The 23,353-nt window shown below is 47.4% G+C and overlaps 1 protein-coding gene across 1 annotated transcript in view; it reads right to left on the bottom strand.

The window, feature by feature from the left end:
- Positions 1-1,928: 1,928 nt before the first annotated feature.
- MEIOSIN (meiosis initiator) overlaps positions 1,929-23,353 on the bottom strand; it is a 589,598-nt gene continuing 568,173 nt past the window's right edge. The window contains exon 6 of the mRNA XM_069643050.1: positions 1,929-2,474. Coding sequence (XP_069499151.1) covers positions 2,264-2,474 — 211 coding nt within the window. The 3' untranslated portion in view covers positions 1,929-2,263. The remainder of the gene's footprint in view (positions 2,475-23,353) is intronic.

Genomic DNA, 23,353 nt, shown 5'->3' on the forward strand with positions numbered 1-23,353 from the left:
CAAAATTGCAACATGTCAAGTGTTAAAAAATAATGTGCGATACAATAAGGGTTGCTTCTGGGGTCAGACAAAACTTTGTGGGTGCATTGGTAACCACCAGAAGAGGCACCAACGTGCCTCTGCAAGAAGAAAGCGATGCCTTGGAGTACATGGGTAATACATGGTAAAATATCACTTTGCCTAGCATGGCAACTATCCTTTCACATGTTCTGAGCAGGAACAGACAATTCAACAGAATATGGTCAGAAATATACCCATGCCTAGCCACATGAAGATCAGCGAACATAAATGAAACCCATACCTGAGTAACAAGTATCAAAAATCAACTCTGATATAGGAAAGCCTTCGACTGGACTCAAAGTCAGAGGAGACGGAAGTATATTACAGAGACTCCTTCCTGACTACTGGAACAAAGTTGGAGTTACATTGGGCCTTCAGGAAGCATAGACATGCGTGTTTGTTGATGACGTAGGAGCTCACACTTTATTCTCACTCCTTAGTCATCTTTCTCAGTAATCAATGTTCATTCTATGCATTGCATCTCACAACTGAGTTTGTGATGGTAGACCCTAGAAACAAGATTGAAGACTGAGGAGTGAGAAGGTCACGTGAGAAGGTAAAACGAGGCTGTCCTAAAATGGACATTTCTCATCCTTACATTCTTCTTGCTCCTTGGTCGTCATTTTTACTTATAGAATCTCAAATCTTAATGCAGAGGGAGACATTGGGATTACGATTGAAGACTGATGAGTGAGTAGGATGACGGAGGGGTGAGAAAGAGGCATGAGGTTGATAAATTAAGGTGTCATAAAATGGATGGTATATACCGGAAAGTTGAGTTTCTATTGCTGGGGTGGTGGTGAAGCACTGTTGTAATGCAGGAACCCAATGGGAAGATTGTTTAAGGAGATACAGTTGGCTTGTAGAACTAAATAGATTATATAAGTGTGGGTGTGAGCAAGGAGGAAAAATATAATACAAACTGCTGTCAGAAATTGTTTTTGTAATGACACCAATTTATTATTTTGGGACATCAGTTTTGTAAACGTGAATAATATAGTGTGGGTGATTTATGCAGAAAGCATGTGAGAGAGATTGGATGAAGGGATCTCTTGAATAACATCTGTCTGTACAGGCACTTATCTTTCAGATATAACTGCTGGTTCCAGAATTCAAAGGCCTTCATTACAGTTTTGACGATATCCCACCAATAATTCCAGATTTTTTCTGCATCGGGGAACTCATGTTGAGCCCCTAAGGCTTGATGGCCCCTTGCATCCAATGCATTTTATTACAAACGTTCTGTTTCATCTGATCGAATACAAAATGTGATCATTGTGGTGCTGGAATATATGGCCTCCTAACTTCTCACCCCTCTGTATAAGTTCCAGTATTTAATTGGCAAACTAAAAGAAACCTTTGCCCTGAAGAATGTAATCCCTCTGGGTGGCGGAAAAAGATGTCCAATAGGGTTTCACAGACAGGCTGAAAAATTATTGCTCCATGGATGAGAAAGAGAAGAGGCCACATTCCTTGTATGTATACCAATTACCACTTCCAAATACTGACACACTAACACCGAACAGCATTAAAATGACCCCCTTGAGAGCAATGGAAAGCCAAACTGAGACACTGGAAAACAAAACATCTGACATTCTGGGTGAATTTGCTCTTGCACATAAACATTTTTTTTTGAAAGAGTATAGGGAAAATGCAATAAGTTAAAAAAGAATTAATTTTCCAATGTTAACCAATTCAAACAATGGAATTGTAAAAGACTAGTTAGAGATTTGCCTTGCGGGCACAGTGAGGTAATGTGGGAGAATGCATTGGATTAGGGAGGCACGTATAGGTATGCACTGCTTGGCAGTTTTAGCTCCCAGTCATTCCATACATTTCTGAAACATCAACTTGGAGACAAACCCATGAACCAGTTGTAAACCTGTATAATGATGCAGGATGATGAATGGCATAGAGGCTTAACATCAGACAAACAGTAGATGTGGTCTGGGTGACTGATGTTCTCAGGTGTCTGGAAAGAACCTCTTTAAAATTCAAATGATCTTTGATGCCCAATTAAAACATCCTTTAAGAGCACAGGAGTCAAACTGCAGTGGTTTGGTTTGGGCTGTAGGTGACAGGTTATCCTCCAAATACTTGACATGGGGGACAGATATCTTCAAGTAATATGAAACTTTCAAAGTGTCCCGACAGCCCCTATCCACAAACCAATCTACTTCAGTCACCATCACTCTGTAGCTCTTTACACCATGTAAGGCCCAGAGTGTAGGGAGGAGCGATACTGACTGTAGGCAGGAGACGTTTTAAAGTGGAGAAAATCTGGTGAATACATAGTCTTTTCAGCAAGCAGGAGGTGCAAAGGTTTGGGTGTCACATCTTCCTCTTCCTCACTCGAGGCACAACTCTGTTTCATAATTCGGTTATGAAGTCTGCTGAATCTCCGGGCTTTAATACTGAAAGAAAATGAGAATTTGTATCAATAAATGTAGACAAGTCAGAGCCAAGGGAAAACAAAGAGATGTATGTATTAAACATGATGGGCTGTCTATGTCTGTGGAAGTGAAGAGAATAGCGCTTGCAGCTTGGTCAATTGGCAAAAACGTGTTTATCTCAGAAAGAAGAAAAAATAAGAGTAGCAAAGGAAACAAGTAATGTCAAGGGCAATAGGTCTAGATTTATACATACAGTCTGTGCGAATCTGTTCAGTAGGGACTGCCCGCTCTACTCTCTTGGTGTTGTAGTAGATGCATTTATTGAGTACAGTTTTTTTACAGGACCAACTTACCAAGTAATTAACAGTTGATAAGAAAATCCTGAAGCAGGGGCTGTACAATAGGAGAATCGGGACATGATGGAGAGATGACAAACACAGGGGTCCTCGGGGGCTGGCTTTATACAAGGTAATGTTATGTTATGTTGATTTATACCACGCACCTCTACCACCCAGGGGCAGTGTCCAGGCGCTCAATGTGAACAATGGTATAAAGTGTCGGGTAGTCAGGGGGAAGTATGGGAGCTAATAGAGGGTAGTCCTTCTAAATAAAGGAGTTGGAGTTTTAGTGCAGATTTGAAAAAGTGGGTAGCAGTAACGCTACTGTGGTAAGGGAGGGAGTTGCAGAGGTGCTGGTCAAGAAGGGAGGGGGAGTGGGGCAAGACCTGGCGTGAGGAATAGAGGATGCCCTTTGATCTAGCCCTGTGGCAATGGGTCTGTCTGAGGAAATGAGGCCATGAACCAACCCCATGTATGAAAGCAAATTGGCGGGATGGCAGAGTGAAACCCCAAGACATACCTCCTGATCCTTGCTCACACTGGGGCTATCAGATGAAACCTCCATGATCTCGCGGCCCAACCAGGGGTCTCTGCTGAATTCCGCCACCATACTGAGATGATTCCCAAGTGAGGAGCCTGTGGCAGATGGCGTTGTTACGACTGGGAGGTGAGGTTGGCATTGCTGGGAAATAGGGGCTCTTGACTCTGAGAGGGAGGCTTGAGTCGCTATTGCCGGATCAGATTCAAAGTCACTGCCAACTCCCAGCTAGTGCACGTGCGGCACACCAGCGCTATCCCTATTTCACTTCCCCATCACCGGATGCATGTATGCCTCCACGGCAACATGGACAATGGCATCAACAATAGAGTTACTTTGAGGGGTTAATCGTCCCTTCAAGCCAGTGTTTCATCTTTAAAAACAATGCATTGAAACTTTGCTCTTGGAATACCAGAGGTTTTTCACACCTTCAGAGGTCGGATACTTTGCCTTTTAACCCAAAAGACTATCACATCATCTGGCTTAGGGATTGCTGTTATATTGATGGATATACCACTTATTGTCAGTGAGCCCAAAAGGGCACTCATGGTAGACCATTTGGCGGAATGATGATAGCTCTGAGCAATTGTCTTGCTTGCCGGTTGGAAATTATACACATTGAAACCCCATGTCTATTGGCATTAGCTCTAACAAGTGTTGTGCCCGATTGATTAAATAAATTGTTCATTATTAATATTTATTTGAATCCCAAATCTTCTGAATGTGAAAAACTCTTGGAGACCCTTGATGATATTATATGTAAGTTGTGTGGAAACAATGAAAATGAAAACATAATCAAGCAGGAAGTTTTAACTCTGTTTATGCAGAAGGGTGAGATTTTGAGGACACATTTTCAAAATGTTGTACATTGTGCCACCAACCCTGTTTCTGGGGGTATTTTTCAGATTTTAGAAGGGTGGAATCTCCACATTCTCAATGGAAAAACCTCAGGCGGTGTGCCATGCAATCCTACCTGAAAAATATACTTCTCTTTCTCTATTATAGACTAAGTTGGGTTTCTAATACAATCCTTTCAACACACTATGCACTTTGCGGTAATAGATGTTACCAAAAGTAAGGGCAGCACTATAGAGCCAAGTCTATCTGAGGTTAGGGCTAATTCAGCAAGGACCTGTTTGAGTTGGTTCTGAAAAACATAAACTCCTATAATGACAAAATGGGTTAAGTAGTGGGAGCTTCACCATTTGATTACACTCAACATCTTTTTTCATCTTGGGAGTTTTCACTTTTCCTGATGCAAAAATGCATTATGGAGTGCTGATTCTGGTCTGGGTCGTAAAGGTCCTAATATTCGTGAACATCTTCTGGACTTAGAAATCGTTCTTCTTTTTAAAAAGAGGGAATTACGTAGTAATTTTTGTTCCTTAGAGAAAATTAACTATGGAATACTGTCAAAAAATCTAAAACAGAATTACACGAATTGGCCTAAAGTACACAAACTGACTATGATACAGAGGTATAGTGAACATATCCTCCGTAAACTGGGCAAGCATCAAACTAATTATTTCAGGAATATAGTGAATGGTCTCTCTTTGTCTCAACAAGTTGTGCAGCTAGATCCAAGATAAAGCCCCTATGGGTATTTAAAGAAATATAATATCTTTGAGCACTACTGTGATGCTGTTAGGCAGAAACCTGTGCAGTTCCCTCTGGGACCACTGCAAAAGATTTAAGACTACAGGTGTTTGGCAGTAAACCCACTTGGTAGCAGTCTGTACCACCCAGATTCACTTGGTAGCTGTGGCTGAGCAGTCAGACTTCCCTCAAGAAGAGTTAGGCAGTATACAGAGTATTCACAATAGGTCAAAAGAACTCAGTAGAACAAGTAAACACTGACCAGAGCTTGGTGTAAAAGAGATATAATTATTTATTTAAAACCACATCTAGAAAAACACACAGCCGCTAATAGTAAGCAATTCAAAAACACGGTCACTAAAAGATATACACTCCCTTAAAAGAATATTAGACAATTCTTTAGTAAAGCCCCACTTTAGACAGACAGCGGTGAGCGCTTAACGCAGATGGCACTCTAATAATTTGTTTTAAAAGGGAGAGAAAAGCAGAGTATAAATTGAAACAGATCCCAACACTTTTGCAAGAACACAACAAGAGAGGAAGGCAAAGTAAAACCGTGAGTTTAGACTTCAGTAGGCCGGATCCACTTTAAGAGGATCAAAACGAAATGTGTCCAAGGTCACACGGTTGCAATGCACAAAAGTCTTGAAAAGGTTCAAAAAGAGTTGGACCAAAGAAAGGGACCAGTTAGAATGTCAAGGCGGCCAGCCCAGTCCAGAAGGTTAAGGGATTATTATTACCTTGTAGCAATCTTTAGAAAGGGAGGCCTGGCGGACACGGTACCTTAAAGTGGTGAGAATACTCCAGCGGGGCCAGTTGTTCCTGGCAGCGGATGCAAATCGGTGCTTCGTCCGGGGGAAGATAGGATCTCGTCGGGGAGGAAGACAGGAGTCCGTTGCACTGCCAGGGAAGAAACCAGCCGCGGAGAACTCAGGTAAAAGGAGCGGTCCTTTTATTTGCGGTCCAGTGGTAAGTGGCTATCCGGTTGCCGGGGTGCTTGGCACGGGCAATTCGACCACAAGACGACCTGGGATGCGAAGAGAAGAAGGTTAACTGGTTGTGCCCACCAGTCAGGGGAAGAAGCCTCTCCAGCCGGGAGATCTTCTCTGTCGTCGGGAAGTGGTGAGTCGGCTCAGCTTCTCCCTCGTCGGATTCTCAGGTCCTGTGGCGATTTCTGAAGTTCTAGTCCCCAAAACCCTGCTTTTATGCAGCACACCCATATTCACTCAGCCTAGCTGTCAATCAAACATGCTAGTGGTCAGCCGGCCGGCTCACCACTTGGGCCAATCACACAAGAGTGCGACTTGAGTTACCAAGGTAACTCAGTCTAGGGTGCCTAAACCCCCTCTAACACCCCCTGTGGTACCCAGACAGAGTGGCACCACTTTTGGAGGCTTCTGTGGAGAAGCCCACCAAAATGTGGAACAAAGGGCTCGACTTGGGTTGGAGTCACAGAAGAGAACACAAACACCATTTTAGAATCGAGTCCTGGCAAAAAATACCAACTGGCGAATTAATATTAAATAAATAAACCGGCGGTATGTTCGAGGCTATGAGAATTAAATAATTAAAGTTGGTAGCCTCGAACGATGGGAAAATCCCATAGGGATATATTCGCGGTCGAATATAAAAAGTAGTATCCACTGCCACCAGCCAAAACTCGATCAGGGGGGACGAAGACGTGCCCCCTCGACTAACAGACCCCGGGGCAATTGAATTGCCCCGACCAGAACGTCCACAATATGATGGTTTGTACTGGTTTCTGTTCATAAATTTGGGACTAGTAAAGCCAATGGAGACTTTACATGCCCTGGGAGACAGTAGTCAGTCCCAGGGTATGGAGTCTATGGTGGGGTGTCACTATGAGGGTGCTGTGTAACACACATAGGAAAAACACATGAGACCCTATGGAGTAAAGGACCCCATAGCCCATAAAACACATTAACAGTCAAAGGAACACCATAAATCATGTCCAAGAGTGGGAGAAAAAGAGTCTCACTCTTGGCAGGAGAAAAAAAACAATCTCCAGAAATCCAGCAAAGCTGCTGGGGGACTCACTAGGTTAGGAAATTCAGCCTAAAGAGAGAATTCTCCCTAACACTCGCCCCCCCGCCCAGACTAAGGGACAGGAGGATTTAATCCACTCCTGGATGAATCTCATACCTTTAGTCGATGACATACATCCTAGAGAGACCATCAGCGTTTTGGTGGTGACACCCTGACCTGTGCTCAATGGTGAAATCAAATCCTTGCAGGCAGATTGACCATCTCAATAGTTTTTGGTTTTCCCCTTTCATTTGCATTAACCATCTCAAGGGTTGGTGGTCAGTCTGCATGACAAAAGTAGAACCATACAAGTATGGCCTAAACCTCTTCAGAGCCCACACCATAGCAAAACACTCTTGTTCAATGGTTGCTTTGTTCCTTCAGTTTTCTACTGATGAAGCAAACGGGGTGCTCCCTACCTTTCCCATCTAGTTGACTGAGGACTGCACCTATTCCTTCATTTGAAGCATCTGTTTGCACAATGAAAGTTTGGTGGTAGTCAGGAGCTCTGAGTACTGGGGTTTGGCAAAGAGCCTTTTTCAGGGTTTCAAAGGCCTGATTGCATTCCTCATTCCACCTAACCTTTTTAGGGAATTTAGGAGAGGAGATGACATTCAGTGGAGAAGCTATGGACACATAGTTCTCAATGAAAATCCTGTAATACCCAGTGAGACCTAAGAAGGCTCTCACCTGGGTCTGAGTAGTAGGTGTTGTCTAATTTTGCACAGCTTCAATTTTACCGGGCAAAGGCCTTATTTATCCACCTCCTACCTCATGTCCAAGGTAGACCACTTTACTCTGTCCAATCTGGCATTTACTTGCCTTTATGGTCAGATTGGCCTTTCCAAGAGCCTGCAAAACATATCTCAGGTGGTCCACATGTTCTTCACAGGAATTGCTGAACACTGCTATGTCATCCAAGTATGCCATGCAGAAGTCCTCCATCCCATTCAGAACCTGGTTTACCATCCTTTAAAATGTAGAAGGTGCATTTTTCAATCCAAAAGGCATAACCTTAAACTGGTATAAGCCAACTCGGGTAGAAAATGCAGTTTTCTCCTTGGCATGGTCTGTCAGGGCTATTTGCCAATAGCCTGACGTCAAGTCAAATGTGCTGAGGAACTTGGCTGCACCAAGTCTATCCACCAACCCATCTGCCCTTGGCAAAGGGTGGGCATCAGTCTTAGTGACTGCATTAAGAGCTCTGTAATCCACACAGAATCTAAGTTCTTTAGATCCTGCCTTTGGTACTAACACAACTGGGCTAGACCATGGACTAGTAGAGGGCTCTATTACCCCGAGATCAAGCATCTTGTTGATCTCACCTTTGATGTGGGTTCTTACATTCTCTGACATTCGATATCCTCTGCTTTTCACTGGCAGACAGTCACCAGTGAGTATGTTATGCTGTCCCCAAGGGGTCAAGCCTGGTGAAAGTGAGAACAGAGAGGCAAACTGATTTAACATAGATTTGCACTCTTCCTGTTGCTCAGGTGTCAGATTTGAAGAGAGATTTACTCCTTCTATCTTTTCGTCTAAAGGTAAGCCCCTGAGGAGATCAGGAAGAGCTTCACTCTCTTCTTCTTCCTCTGATGATGCTTGAAGCAAAGCTCCTACATCAGGTCTGGAGACATACACTTTTAGTCTGTTGGTGTGGAAGACTGTTGGAGCCTCCTTGGGATTGCCCAAGTCCACCAGATAGTTTACCCACAACTTTGAAGGATCCCATCCATTTGTCTTGCAAGGCCCTCTGCCTTGTTGGAATCATAATGAGAACTAGCTGGTCCTGAGAAAACTCAACCATGTTAGCCTTTTGGTCATGCCAGTGCTTGACCAATGCTTGTCCAGCTTTCAAGTTATTACTTGCTTCTGCCATCATTTGTGACATTCTCCTTCGGAGACCTATCACATAGTCAGTCACTCTGACTGGCTTGGGGGAAGGAGCATTCTCCAACCCCTCCTTGATCAGGGCCAATGGACCTCTGACCGGATGACCATAAAGAAGTTCAAAGGGAGAATAACCTACTCCCTCCTGAGGGACTTTTCTATAAGCAAAGAGAAGACATGGCAGTAGAAGGTCCCACTTTCTTTTAAGGGGGTCCTCTAAAGCACCTATAATGCTCTTCATGATTCTGTTGAACCTTTCAACCATCCCATTTGTCTGAGGGTGGTATGCGGTTGAGAACTTGTAAGTAAATCTGCAGGTTTTCCACATGGCTTTCATGTAGTGGGACATAAAATTCGACCCCTGTCAGAGATTACTTCCTTAGGAAACCCAACCCTGGTAAAAATACCAAGGAAGGCCTTAGCCACAGCCGGAGCCGTAACAGTCCTCATAGGAATTGCCTCAGGGTATCTAGTAGCATGGTCTACTACAACAAGTATAAATCTGTTGCCTGTGGAAGTTGGAGGATCGATCAAGGGGACCAACAATGTCAATCCCTACTCTCTCAAATGGGACTCCCACTACAGGGAGAGGCACTAAAAGTGCCATATTCTTGGAGCCAACCTTACCAGAAGTCTGGCAGGTGTGGCAGCTCCTGCAGTATTTATCTACTTCAGCCCCCATCTTTGGCCAATAAAAGTAGAGTGAGAGCCTTTCCTTAGTCTTCTTGAAACTCAAGTGACCAGCCAAAGGAATCTCATGAGCTAACTGCAAGAACTGTGGTCTGTTCTCTTGGGGAACTACAAGTCGTTTGTTGTCCCCAGGTGCAGACTCCGTTGGTTCACTGTAGAAGAGGCCATCTTCCCAGTGTAACCTATATTTCCCAGGCTCTTGCCCTTCAGCCTGAGCATCTGCCTGGTGGCGAAGACCTTTCAGAGTTGGACATTCTCTCTGTCCCTTACTGAAGTCTGCCCTGTTGGGTCCACCTTCTGCCAGTAAAGACTGCAGCTCAGGATGGTCAACAGGATCCAGATCTCCAATGAGTTCCTGGCCTTCCACTAGCTCTTCTTCAGAGTCTAGTTCAACCACACAGGGTTGTACCTCCCTCTCAGCCTCAGCTGGAGGGGGAGTTACTGGTGTAACCTTGGACAACCTAGGGGAAGTCCTTGTTGGCTGCACTGGAGTGCTGGCTGTGAGGTTCTTTTTAGAGGTTTTAGGTTTCCCTTTTTCTTCTAGTTTCTTAGAGACAGCAGCTGACATCTCCAGTGGAGCAGGAGTGATCTCTTTCTTGAGTTATGCTGGCCCCAGTGTCCCTAATGGCAGGAGTCTCCTGACCATTCACCTGGACACTGTCCTTATAATACTCTTTAGTATTATCTGGGATAGAATTATAGACATCTAAGTTCTGTTGTTCCCACAAACCCAGGGACACTAAAGAAACACTGGCTGAGACTCTAATGGGTTCATCAGCCAGTAATAGAAAGTTTCCACTTGCCATTTGTACTTCCTCCTCTGGAGTGAAGGCTAAGGAGACAACCTGGACCCCTGAAGGTTTACCCTTACATCTGGGATCTCCTTTCACATGGTCAGTAGAGCCACAAACAAAGCATTCACCAAATGCTTTCTGGAATGGTGGCTTGATCTGACCTTCTTCTGGTTTGGCACCAGGAGGTACACTAGCCTGATGTGGTTTCCCTTGTGGCTTACTCTTTTGGTTTTGTTTGGGGCCCTCTTTGGAATTGGAATTATTAGAATTCTCTTTGGAGTCCTTTTTTGGCTGTTTTCCCTCATCCTTTTTCTGAGTAGCCCCAGAATCCTTGTGAGTGGCCCGGTTGGCAACCCACAAGTCAGCAGCCTTAGCTAACTTCATGGAATCTAATTCCTTTGAATCAGCCAAGTGCTGTCTGAGCTCAGGAGAGCAGGCATCATAAATTGACTCCAACATTACAAGATTCTTCATTCCTTCATAAGTATTAACTCTGTAACCCTTCCCTTAATCCATCCCTCTAAGTTTTTCAAACTTTCACTCACCCAGGTAGCCCAAGGGGTACCATCATGCTTTTTGAGGGTCCTAAACCTCTTAAGGTACTGGGAAGGGGTCTTCCCAAATCTAGCTATCAAAGCTAGTTTCACACATTCATAATCCTTCTTATCCACCTCCACCAACTCCATTACCACATCAGTTGCAACAGGGGGAAGCCTAGAGAACAACCAGGGAAGTAACTCATTCTCTGTGATGTCAAGGAGCCCATGATTATACTCAAACATTTTTAACCAATCCAACACATCCAACCTAGGTTCATACATACCCACTAATTCCTTAGGCATCCGGGGTCTTTTGGGACTGGAACTCCTAGAGGAACCAGAGGAGAGAGAAGCATTTTCCACAGACACCTTCTTCATTGCTAGTTCATGATTAAGTACTATTTCTCTGAGTCTTAACTCAGCTTGCTTCTGCTCAGCCTGGGCATTCATTCTTCTGAACTCTAGCTCTTGGCTTCTTTCAGATTGAGGAATAAAACGTTTGTACTCTAATTCAAGCTTTATTTTTTCAAGTTCAAAATAAGCAGGGTTACATGTTGGACCTGGTATAGGCCCAGTAGGTACAGTAGGTAAGGCAGACAGAGGCTCAGAGTGGCTAACTTCATTAGGTTCACTTTCCTCTTCTGACTCATTATCAAGACTTTGATTCAGATCAATACCATCACTGTTTTCTACATTTGCTGGGGGGGGGGGGGGGGGAGGCAGATTCCTCTGTACCACCCAGACTTTGGTTTTCTAACAATCTTTCTATAAGTTCAATTTTCTTGCCCTTCTCAGAGAGATTCTTATGTCTACACAATACTTTTAAGCAATCAGCAGTTTTGGCAGACAATGATTCTAGGGTATAACTCTCCACAGCCGACATAGTTAGAAAATCAGCTTTTTAGTGCTAAGCTCTGTGGTTAGTTGTCCTAAAGTGTTCAAAAAGCACTCTAAAGTGTATACAAATCCCACCGCTGTACACCAGTGTTAGGAAGAAACCTGTGCAGTTCCCTCTGGGACCACTGCAAAAGATTTAATAGGTGTTTGGCAGTAAACCCACTTGGTAGCAGTCTGTACCACACAGATTCACTTGGTAGCTGTGGCTGAGCAGTCAGACTTCCCTCAAGAAGAATTAGGCAGTATACAGAGTATTCACAATAGGTCAAAAGAACTCAGTAGAACAAGTAAACACTGACCAGAGCTTGGTGTAAAAGAGATATAATTATTTATTTAAAACCACATCTAGAAAAACACACAGCCACTAATAGTAAGCAATTCAAAAACACGGTCACTAAAAGATATACACTCCCTTAAAAGAATATTAGACAATTCTTTAGTAAAGCCCCACTTATTTTCAGACAGCGGTGAGCGCTTAACGCAGATGGCACTCTAATAATTTGTTTTAAAAGGGAGAGAAAAGCAGAGTATAAATTGAAACAGATCCCAACACTTTTGCAAGAACACAACAAGAGAGGAAGGCAAAGTAAAACCGTGAGTTTAGACTTCAGTAGGCCGGATCCACTTTAAGAGGATCAAAACGAAACGTGTCCAAGGTCACACGGTTGCAGTGCACAAAAGTCTTGAAAGGGTTCAAAAAGAGTTGGACCAAAGAAAGGGACCAGTTAGAAGGTTAAGGCTGCCAGCCCAGTCTAGAAGGTTAAGGGATTATTATTACCTTGTAGCAATCTTTAGAAAGGGAGGCCTGGCGGACACGGTACCTTAAAGTGGTGAGAATACTCCAGCGGGGGCAGTTGTTCCTGGCAGAGGATGCAAGTAGGTGCTTCGTCCGGGGGAAGAGAGGATCTCGTCGGGGAGGAAGACAGGAGTCCGTTGCACTGCCAGGGAAGAAACCAGCCGCGGAGTTCTCAGGTAAAAGGAGCGGTCCTTTTATTCGCGGTCCAATGGTAAGTGGCTATCCGGTTGCCGGGGTGCTTGGCACGGGCAATTCGACCACAAGACGGCCTGGGATGCGAAGAGAAGAAGGTTAACTGGTTGTGCCCACCAGTCAGGGGAAGAAGCCTTTCCAGCCGGGAGATCTTCTCTGTCGTCGGGAAGTGGTGAGTCGGTTCCGCAGGGCTCCAACGGTGGTGTCGTCGTGGTAGGTCGGCTCAGCTTCTCCCTCATCGGATTCTCAGGTCCTGTGGCGACTTCTGAAGTTCCAGTCCCCAAAGCCCTGCTTTTATGCAGCACACCCATATTCACTCAGCCTAGCTGTCAATCAAACATGCTAATGGTGAGCCGGCCGGCTCACCACTTGGGCCAATCATACAAGAGTGCGACTTGAGTTACCAAGGTAACTCAGTCTAGGGTGCCTAAACCCCCTCTATCACCCCCTGTGGTACCCAGACAGAGTGGCACCACTTTTGGAGGCTTCTGTGGAGAAGCCCACCAAAAAGTGGAACAAAGGGCTCGACTTGGGTTGGAGTCACAGAAGAGAACACAAACGCCATTTTAGAATCGAGTCCTGGCAAAAAATACCAACCGGTGAATTAATATTAAATAAATAAACCGGCGGTATGTTCGAGGCTATGAGAATTAAATAATTAAAGTTGGTAGCCTCGAACAATGGGAAAATCCCATAGGGATATATTCGCGGTCGAATATAAAAAGTAGTATCCACTGCCACCAGCCAAAACTCGATCAGGGGGGATGAAGACGTGCCCCCTCGACTAACAGACCCCGGGGCAATTGAATTGCCCCGACCAGAACGTCCACAATATGATGGTTTGTACTGGTTTCTGTTCATAATTTGGAACTAGTAAAGCCAATGGTGACTTTACATGCCCTGGGAGACAGTAGTCAGTCCCAGGGTATGGAGTCTATGGTGGGGTGTCACTATGACACCCCTGTGTTACTGCACGGAGGGTGCTGTGTAACACACATAGGAAAAACACATGAGACCCTATGGAGTAAAGGACTCCATAGCCCATAAAAGACATTAACAGTCAAAGGAACACCATAAATCATGTCCAAGAGTGGGAGAAAAAGAGTCTCACTCTTGGCAGGAGAAAAAATAAAACTCCAGAAATCCAGCAAAGCTGCTGGGGGACTCACTAGGTTAGGAAATTCAGCCTAAAGAGAGAATTCTCCCTAACAGATGCAAATGACATGTTTATAAACAGTTGAAAAAAAAGAAAATATGTAAGATTACCAGTGCTAGGAAACCATCAACCTTTTTTGGGAAAAACTGGGACAACTTAAGGAATTTGCCTATCTTGGGTTTCCAGTTTGTTGCAAATGTAATATAGGTGATATATGTAAAAAATCTGCAGCAGAAAATCATGATTTTCTCAGGTCAAATGACTAGGCTTGACTGTAAGTATGGATGATTCTCGGCCCTTCCAATAGTACGCTTTAATAAATCTAAGGTGATATCTTCCTTGCTTTATGGTGCAGAAGTTCTTCCTCTAAAATTACTTCGGCTGTCTAGAAGGTTTAATATGGAGGAAGGTTCTGGCCCTTCCCAATTCTAGCCCCTGTGCGGTCATTCGATTTGAATTGGGTCTCACATCCTTGTTGGCCAGTATTATGTGGTAAAATGTACTTCTGTTTTGGAAAATGTGCTATTGTCCACCCAATTCCCTATTTCCCCTACTGCAAAATTCAATCATGTTGGGTGACTCACAGATTTTATTGAATTGGGCTACGTCCTGCGAAGAAATCCAGTCCAGTTATTAACATGTACAGATCTGATAAGGGATCCCTTGAGGGTTAGGAAAGCCCTGTGGGATGCCAACTGGGGCTCAACTTGTAATCGGGCGACTTCCTTTCAATTAGGCTGCTATTTGATCTTGGAAGAGAGGAAACATGATTCAACCTTATCTAATCAAATCAAACAATTCAAAGTTTCTCTGATCTAATTTTATGAGAATTAGAATACATTTCCACTAATGCATATAATTACTGGGTGCAGATTGAAAGCACGATATCATCTACGTCACCTAGATTATATAATATGCCGAATAAAATTGAGATACTGGAACACTGGTCCATGTAATGTACATATCTGCAAGATTTTAGAATTGTGACTTTTGGTCATTTTGTTCATGATTCAACATTTAAAAAAACAAAAGAATTGTGGTATCGGATTCTGAATGGGTATCAGACTTCTCTGATCACTGTAGCAGTGCACTGTATTGTGGCTATTTTTAAACTGGTATAACTACTTTGTTTCTTATTTGATTTTTTATAATTTTTCAATGAACTGTGAATAAGGAACAAGTTACTTACCTGTAACTGTTGTTCTCCAGCATGGGTCTGGCATGGATTCACATGCTCATGAATATTCCCCGTCGTCAGGCTGGGAATCCTCGGTAAAGAAAAAATCAGTATCAGTTTCGTTTCTGATCTGTCTTTCGTGGTAGTAACCAATCACTGATCTCTGCGTCATACTGACCACAGCCAATGACTGCCCTCTACCTAAGCCCCGCCTCTGGCAGCCATCTTCAGATTTGGTAGCACGTGAAGTGGCAGTATGACCAAGTTAAGAGCCGCAGAGGGGTAGGCGGGAGGGTTCGCATGTGAATCCATGCCAGACCCATGCTGGAGAACAACAGTTACAGGTAAGTAACTTGTTCCTTCTCCAGCATGGGGTCTGGCATGGATTCACATGCTCATGAATAAAGAATACATAGCAGTACACACATGCACAACCACGGGAGGTGGCAAAGGCTCAACATTAAGCATTACATCAAACTCAACATTAAGCAATTCTTACCTCCTCACCAGGCTCACCTTAGGCGAACAGGTTGCGCAGCACTGCTTGGCCGACCCTGGACTCCTCCCTGGAATCCCGATCGACGCAGTAGAATTTCGTGAAGGTGTGCGTCGACCTCCACGTAGCAGCCCTGCAGATGTCCAGCAAGGGCACACCAGATAGGAACGCCGTGGTAGCTGCGATCGCTCTGGTGGAATGGGCTCTCGGACGGCCAGGCAGCGGTCGGTTTGCCAACCGATGACAGTACATGATACAGGCGGAGAGCCATCTGGAAATGGAAGCCTTCGAGAGAGCCTTCCCCTGATTGACAGGTCCAAAGTTCACAAAGAGTTGTGACGGCTTCCGAAAACACTTTGTGCGGTCCACGTAGAACTTCAGCGCTCTAGCCACATCCAGCGAGTGCAAAGTCCTTTCAGCCGGCGACGAAGGCGACGGGAAGAAAACAGGCAACACCAAGGGTTCGTTGAGGTGGAAGTCCGACGGCACCTTGGGCATGAGGAGGGGTGCGTCCTGAGCACTACCCTCGTGTCGTGAAAAGTAAAGTACGGGGCCTTGCAGGAAAGGGCCTGGATCTCTCCCACTCGTCGTGCGGAGGTGATGGCCACAAGAAACGCTGTTTTCCACGACAAGAACTTCAACGGAGCCGAGTGCAGAGGCTCGAACGGAGGTCCCATGAGCTTGGTCAGCACCACGTTGAGCTCCCACGCCGGGGCCGGAGCCTTCACCGGCGGGAACGATCTGAACAGTCCCTTCATGAACTCTTTCACCAGACGATGAGACCACAAAGACGTCCGCCCCGTGGTGCTGGTGTATCGGGAGATCGCAGCAAGATGAATCTTGATGGACGCGTGCGCCAGTCCAGCTTTGGCCAGCGTCAGTAGGTACGGTAGTACTTGGGGAGCCGTAATCCGTAGAGGGTTAATCTTCTGTGCGTGGCACCAGACAGAGAACCTCTTCCATTTGTGTCCGTAGCATTTAAGAGTTGAAGACGCCCTGGCCTTTGCAAGAACCTCTCTGCAGTCGGCCGGTATGTCGTATCCTCCAAACTCTAACGCTGCAGGAGCCAGGCCTGCAAGTTCAGCGACTTCGGGTCGTGATGGAGGATGGCGCCTCCTTCCCTGGAGAGAAGATCCGCATCCACTGGCAGCTTGATTGACGGGGACGCTGACAAGTCCAGAAGGTCCGGGAACCATATCTGCCTCGGCTACGCAGGTGCGACGAGGATCATCCTGCACCGTGACTTCTTGAGCTGGTTGATGAGCCGGATCAGCAATGGCAATGGAGGGAACGCGTATAGAAACAGGCCCTCCCAGGGGAACGAGAAAGCATCGCCCATTCTCCTCGGCTGGGGAAACCTGCTGGCGAACCTCCGGCACTTGGAGTTCGTCGCTGTCGCGAACAGATCGATCTGGAGTGTGCCCCACCGTCGGAAGAGGCGGTCCACTAGATCCTGTCATAGTTCCCACTCGTGGCACGAGCGCAGCTCCCTGCTGAGTGAGTCGGCGATGGTGTTTTTTATCCCTGCCAGATGAAACGGCACCAGAAACATCCCTTGGGCGACGGCCCAATGCCACAGATCCTGCGCCTCCTTGGACAGGGCTGGGGACCTGGTTCCGCCCTGTTTCCTGATGTAGAACATGGTGGTGGTGTTGTCGGTGAAGATCCTCACCACCTTGCCCTTGAGGGACGGAAGAAAGGACCTGAGGGCCCAAAACACTGCACGGAGCTCCAGGACGTTGATATGGAGGGACTTCTCCGTCGGGAGCCAAAGGCCTCTCGCGTGCAGGTTTTCGGTGTGCGCTCCCCACCCTTCCAGGGAGGCATCCGTGGTCACTGTCTCCTGGTGGCCGGGGGTCTGGAAGTCCATGCCCGCCGTCAGATGCGTGCGGGTGCCCCACCACCGGATCGCTCGTCGGAAACTCTCGTCGAGTGTGATCCTCTCCTCGAAGCTGCCCGTCACTCTGGCCACGTCCGCAACCAGCATCCGCTGCACCTTGCCCAAGATGGCCCTCGTCCTTTCCTCCGACGGAGAGGCCAGAAGCGACACTGTGTCGAGCTTCGCTCCCAGAAACAGTGCGTCTTGCGCGGGCACCATGTGGGACTTGGCGTAGTTTATGGAGAATCCAAGGTCCGTGAGAAGTTGGACGGTCCTTGCCGTGTGCTCCACGGCGAGCTCCTTCGTCTTCGCTCGGATGAGCCAGTCGTCCAGGTAGGGGTAGACGTGGATCCCCTCTCGGCGCAGCTGCGCCACCACCGGTGCGAGGCACTTGGTGAACACCCTGTGTGCCAACCTCAGTCCGAAGGGAAGGGCTCTGAACTGGTAGTGACGCCCTTGGACCACGAACCTGAGAAACATTCGGTGTCCCTTTAGGATGGGAATATGGAAGTAGGCATCCTCCAAATCCAACGACGACAGGAAATCGCCCTCCTCCAGCTGACCCAGAACGTGTTGGAGGGTGACCATCCGGAACTTCTGTGCCTTGATGAATTTGTTCAGTCGTCGTAGGTCCAGGATGGGACGCCATCCTCCCGTCTTCTTCTTCACGAGGAAGTATCTTGAGTAAACTCCGGAGCCCCGAAGCCTCTTTGGGACGAGCTCGATGGCGCCCTTCTTGAGCATCGCCTTTACCTCCAAGAGAAGTTGAGGGACGTGATGTTCTTTCCTGGCCACAGGGGGGACGCACGGGCACCTCTTTAGAAACTCGAGCGCGTGACCCTGAGCTAGGGCGTCCAGCACCCAACGGTCGGTGGAGATGGACTCCCACACGCTGACGAAGCTCGCCAGCCGGCCTCCCACCGGGGTGCTTCGGTGGGGGCCCGACCCCACGGCCGGTTCAGTCCTGCTTCGATGAGGCTTTGCCGCCTTGTCCTCCTTGGCGACGACGGCGGGGTCCGCCCGACTTGCCTCGTCCCCTGTAAGCTTCCTGCGACGACGAACGGGCCGCTTGACGGTAGGTGGAAAATCCGCCGCCAGAACCTTTGGAGGCACCCTATTTGCCTCCGCCGCTCCGAAAGGGCGGCCGCCGTTGCTGGACAACCCCAAGAGCCCGGGCCGTCTCCGTGTCTGCCTTGATGGCTTGAAGGGAATCGTCCACTGTTTTCCCAAACAGGTTGTTTCCGTCGAACGGCGTGTCCAAGACTCTGGTCTGCACGTCCTGACGGAAGTCAGTAGCCTTGAGCCATCCACGCCGCCTAAGGCACACGCCGCTGCCCAACTGGCGAAATCCAGTGTCAGCGATGTCCGTCGCAATCGTAATGGCGTGGTCCGACGCCACCTCTCCTTCCTGCAAGATCTCTAGGGCTTCCGCCCTCTTGTCGTCCGGTAGGAAGTCCAGCAGGGGGGCCAGTTTGTACCACAACTCCCTGTCGAAGCGGGCTACTATAGCCAAGGCGTTGGCCGCCTTAATCGTCGTCGCTGCAGACGAGATGACTCTGCGTCCCATCGTATCTAATTTCTTTCCCTCGCCGTCCGGCGGGGAGGTCGACGTAGAGGCCGCGCCCCCCCCCCGCTTTCTTCCTGGCCGCCGCGGAGACGACCGAGTCCGGGGTAGGCTGTGCCCGAAGGCACAAGGGGGCTGAGTCCGAGACCCGGTACTTCTTCTCATACCGATCCCTTCTAGCCGGCCTCGTGGATGGGTTCTTGAGGAGGGCGAGGCCCTCATCCCAAATATCGTCCAGTAGAGGTACAGAGAGGACCGTCTTCCTCTTGGCCTCGCGCCGTTGATAAAGGAAACCTTCCTTCTTCTTCTCTTCCGGGCAGAGCTGGAAAAGCTCGGATGCCCTGGCGATCATGGAGTGAAACGATCCAATCTCGTCGGGCGGGGAAGCCCGGGTGGGAGGCGACGACGGCAGATCCTCGTCGTCCGTACCCGTCGTGGCCGTGTCAGTCCCCGTATCATCCCCACGAGTCGTGGACGTGGAGGAGGGCTGAACAGGGTGCGATGGCTGAAAAGGAGGTGGAGGATGAATCCTTCTTCTCTTAGGGGGAGGGCTCCCAGAAGGGCCTGGCTCTGGGTCCCCCATCGGGAGCGGTTCCTCCGCTGGTGGTAACGGCAGTCTCGTCCTTATCTCCGAGCATAAGGACTGTATAGCCAACAAAATGGCCGCCGAGTTGTCTTGCGGCACTGGTTGAGGGGAGTCCGACGGGCGGTCAGGGGCCCCGTCGGCACCCTCGACGTTATCGTCGTCTCCTACGATGGGGTCCCTCCCGACGGGCTGGTCTTCCACGCCAACGCCGTGGCTTAAGACTTCGATCAGCTCTTCCTCAGAGGTTGAGGCCGAATCCACGACAACCTCCTGCCCCCCCTTTTTCTTCTCCGTCGGAGGTTTCACGGGGGTCCTGTCGATGGGCATGAAAGAGGACTCCCTCCGCGGTGGCAGGGAGACTCTGGGCCCCGAGGTCGCCACCACTGGTGTAGCCTCCACAGGCTGCGCCCGGGCCGCCGCGACTGTCTCGATAGAGGCCTTGGCCGGATGGATTAAGGCTTTCACCACCTTAGGTGCACTCACCGCCTTCTCCTTGGGGGGAGGGTCACTGCCTCGCTCCCCCTCCGACGGGGCCTTCGAGCTCGACAGGGGTCTCTCCAGGAGCTTTGCCGGGTGCTCGGCCTTCCTCTTACCCGAACCAGAGCGTTGGCTCGTGGTTGATGGCGCCGGGGAGGATGCGCCCTGCCTGGCGCCCGTAGAGCTCGACCGTTCGGCGCTCCCGGTGCCAGCGGACTCGCGGTGCTTGGCCTTGTGTTGGACCCCCGTCGCCGGGGCGTCCTCAAAGGTCTTAGAAGACCGCTCGAACTTCTTCTTCTTCTTCTCGCCTGACGGGCTCTTGCCTTCCAGCCAGTTGGCGAGACGTTGATGGCGGTCCTTCATGGTCCGCTCCGACATATTGCCGAAAAAAGCCCAGTCCTTCTCCACGTGCCTCTTGTCCTCATGTAGGCAGTAAAGACAAAGGGAGTGTTCGTCCTCCTTAAAGACATTCTGAAGCTGGCATCCAGGGCAGACCCTGAACAGCTTTCCGGGCGTCGAGCTTCCCTTCTCCTGGGCCATGTCCGAGATGGGCCTGAGAAACTTCTGGAGTCCTCCAAAAGCGTGGCTCGACGAAATCTTCACCCTTGAGGGGGGTAGACGAATCCGACATGGCCCCCGTTGATCGGATGAAGAAACGGTGGAGCTTGAGGCTCTTTTGACCGAAAAAATAGAAGTTTTTTGAGAAAAAACGTGAAAAATTAGCACTAACGCTCGAGAGCAATAGCACGAGGATCCCAACACTTGAACGTGTGGTAAAAATCTGAAGATGGCTGCCAGAGGCGGGGCTTAGGTAGAGGGCAGTCATTCGCTGTGGTCAGTATGACGCAGAGATCAGTGATTGGCTACTACTACGAAAGACAGATCAGAAACGAAACTGATACTGATTTTTTCTTTACCGAGGATTCCCAGCCTGACGACGGGGAATATTCATGAGCATGTGAATCCATGCCAGACCCCATGCTGGAGAATGTTAGCTACTTCTTCTATTCTATGACATTGTAATGTGTCAATTTTGTATTCTAAATGTAGTCATATTTTTAAGATATGTCTGAAAAGTTTATGTTTAAATAACAAACTAAATAAAAATGTAAAGAAATAATAGAGTTGTCTTGCCACATGCTGAGTCCCAGGAAGCTGTTTCACCTGTACATATTTCAAATGCCTTAGCAGTACCCTCCCCCTTCATTGACCTCGCAACACCGCTTTTGATGTCTAGTGCTGCAGTGATGGTGCAGGTGGTGAGGGGGGACGATGACATTTCAACACATATCCAGAACTGCGCTATAGATATGCAGGAGCCGCTTAACAGCAAGACCCCCTGAGTTTTACTTAAATTTAGCTTCCCACGTCCTTGGATGTATGAGCCAAAATAGGAAAACACACCAATAAAACCAAAGCCTTTGACGTGTTGGCGATGATGGAGGCGGGACAAAAAACTAAAAAGCAACAAAATTATCATCACTGTGCAGATCCATTCCACACCCAAAAGGAAATACACAACAGTGTTGCTGAGCTGTTACAAAAAGTGGCTTCTTTGGACAAGCAAGTCACAGAGGTGAAACACTGAGTTGATGAGATAGGAAACTAGCTTATGTGATCTCCGAGCTCACAAACAGTGTAGAAGCCTTTGAATGACTTGGAGAATCTCTAATGGTGAAACAGGAGGACTTTGAGAACTGTTCTTGGAGAACCAACCTTAGGGTTTGGGGAGTACCGAGAGACCTCCGGAATCATGATCTCGGAGGACATCCTGGACCTAACATTCAAGAAATCTCATCACCATTGGGAAATGAGGAATTAATTCAGTTAAACCGTACACACCAAATCTACTCAACATACCAAAAAGAAAGAAATCTGTTGCCCAATGTCCATACAATGATGCATTAATTCTAATTAAAGGAAAAAGTTGTGGTAACAGCCAAGCCAGAACAAATGACCTGATTCAGTTCTGGTCCTCTAAAATCACATGGTCTGCTAACATTTCCCAGTGGCTACTCCCTCCAAGCAGTGAGCTCTGTGTGATGTCACATTGTCACTACAAGCAAAAGGGGTTAAATACCAATGGTATCCACTCAACCCCCTCTCATTCTCTTATGAATATCGAGTTTGGTCTATCTCTACTCCTCATGAAGCAGAATCATTGATCCATCCTGACACCCAAAGCGCAATTGAGAATTCATTGGAACCCTGGCCTTGGCCAGGAGGATCGGGAAGAACACCCAGAGGCTGATGGTGGACGACCAAAAAAACACAGAGAAGAAAAGCTGCAGAATTACTGAAAAACCCACCAAAATCTTCAGAACCTATCACAACCTGATTACTAGCTTCTACACTCCAATGATACCAGCTCAGCCCACTTACCCTTACCCCAATGCCTTAACACTGTTTGATACAGAGTCAAGATTAAACTTAAAAATAAAAACTTGTTTCTGGATGGACAATGGGAGTCGGCAGTCAGGCCCCTGAAGTGTTATATTGAATGGAGATGTTCAAAAGCTCACTTTCTTCTTTTCTTTATTTCTTCATTCTTTGCCTTGTGTACTACAAAGTGTATATGTGGGTTTTTCACCCAATTTGAAGTTTGTTTCTCTGGGAATACACTGTTAGGGATGTAGATGAATTGGGGGAAGTGTTGGTCGATTGACATGACCCGTAGATGGGTCAGGCAGAAGTGGAGGGAGAACGTCGACTGACACTAAAGCCTCCATCTGTCCAGCCGATGTTTGGATAACTTCCCAAAACATACAAGGCCTGAACTCATTTTCAAAGCGCTTAGGTGTCCTATCCCAACTTATGCACCTGGGAACACAGATAGGGCCACTTCTAGAAACCCATCTCTTGTAAGCCGATTACCGCTGCTTAGAGTCCACATATATTCCATCTCAGTTTTTCACCACCAGAGGGGAGAAGAGAAGAGGGGCTACCACTTTTCTAGTTAGAGAACTACCCCTCTCGAAACATTCCATTCTGAGGGGCCCTATGGGACACTTCCTCAGGGTTAGGGCTCTCTTTTTGGTCACTTAATCACTATAGTTGTAATCTACGCCCCTGAATGAGAAGACAATTAGAAATTCCATCTAAGCTCCGAGAGACCTTAGAATCGCCCAGCCAATATTGGAAGCTCACCTCTCCAAGTGGACAGCACAATCACTAATCCATACTAAAGAAACGTACTATACCCAAGGAAACAAAGCCAATAGATTGTTGTCATATGAATTAATGAAAACCAGA

The sequence above is a fragment of the Ambystoma mexicanum genome, chromosome 2p (genome assembly GCF_040938575.1).
Source record: "Ambystoma mexicanum isolate Mex_15411 chromosome 2p, UKY_AmexF1_1, whole genome shotgun sequence".
NCBI classification, from domain to species: Eukaryota; Metazoa; Chordata; class Amphibia; order Caudata; family Ambystomatidae; genus Ambystoma; species Ambystoma mexicanum.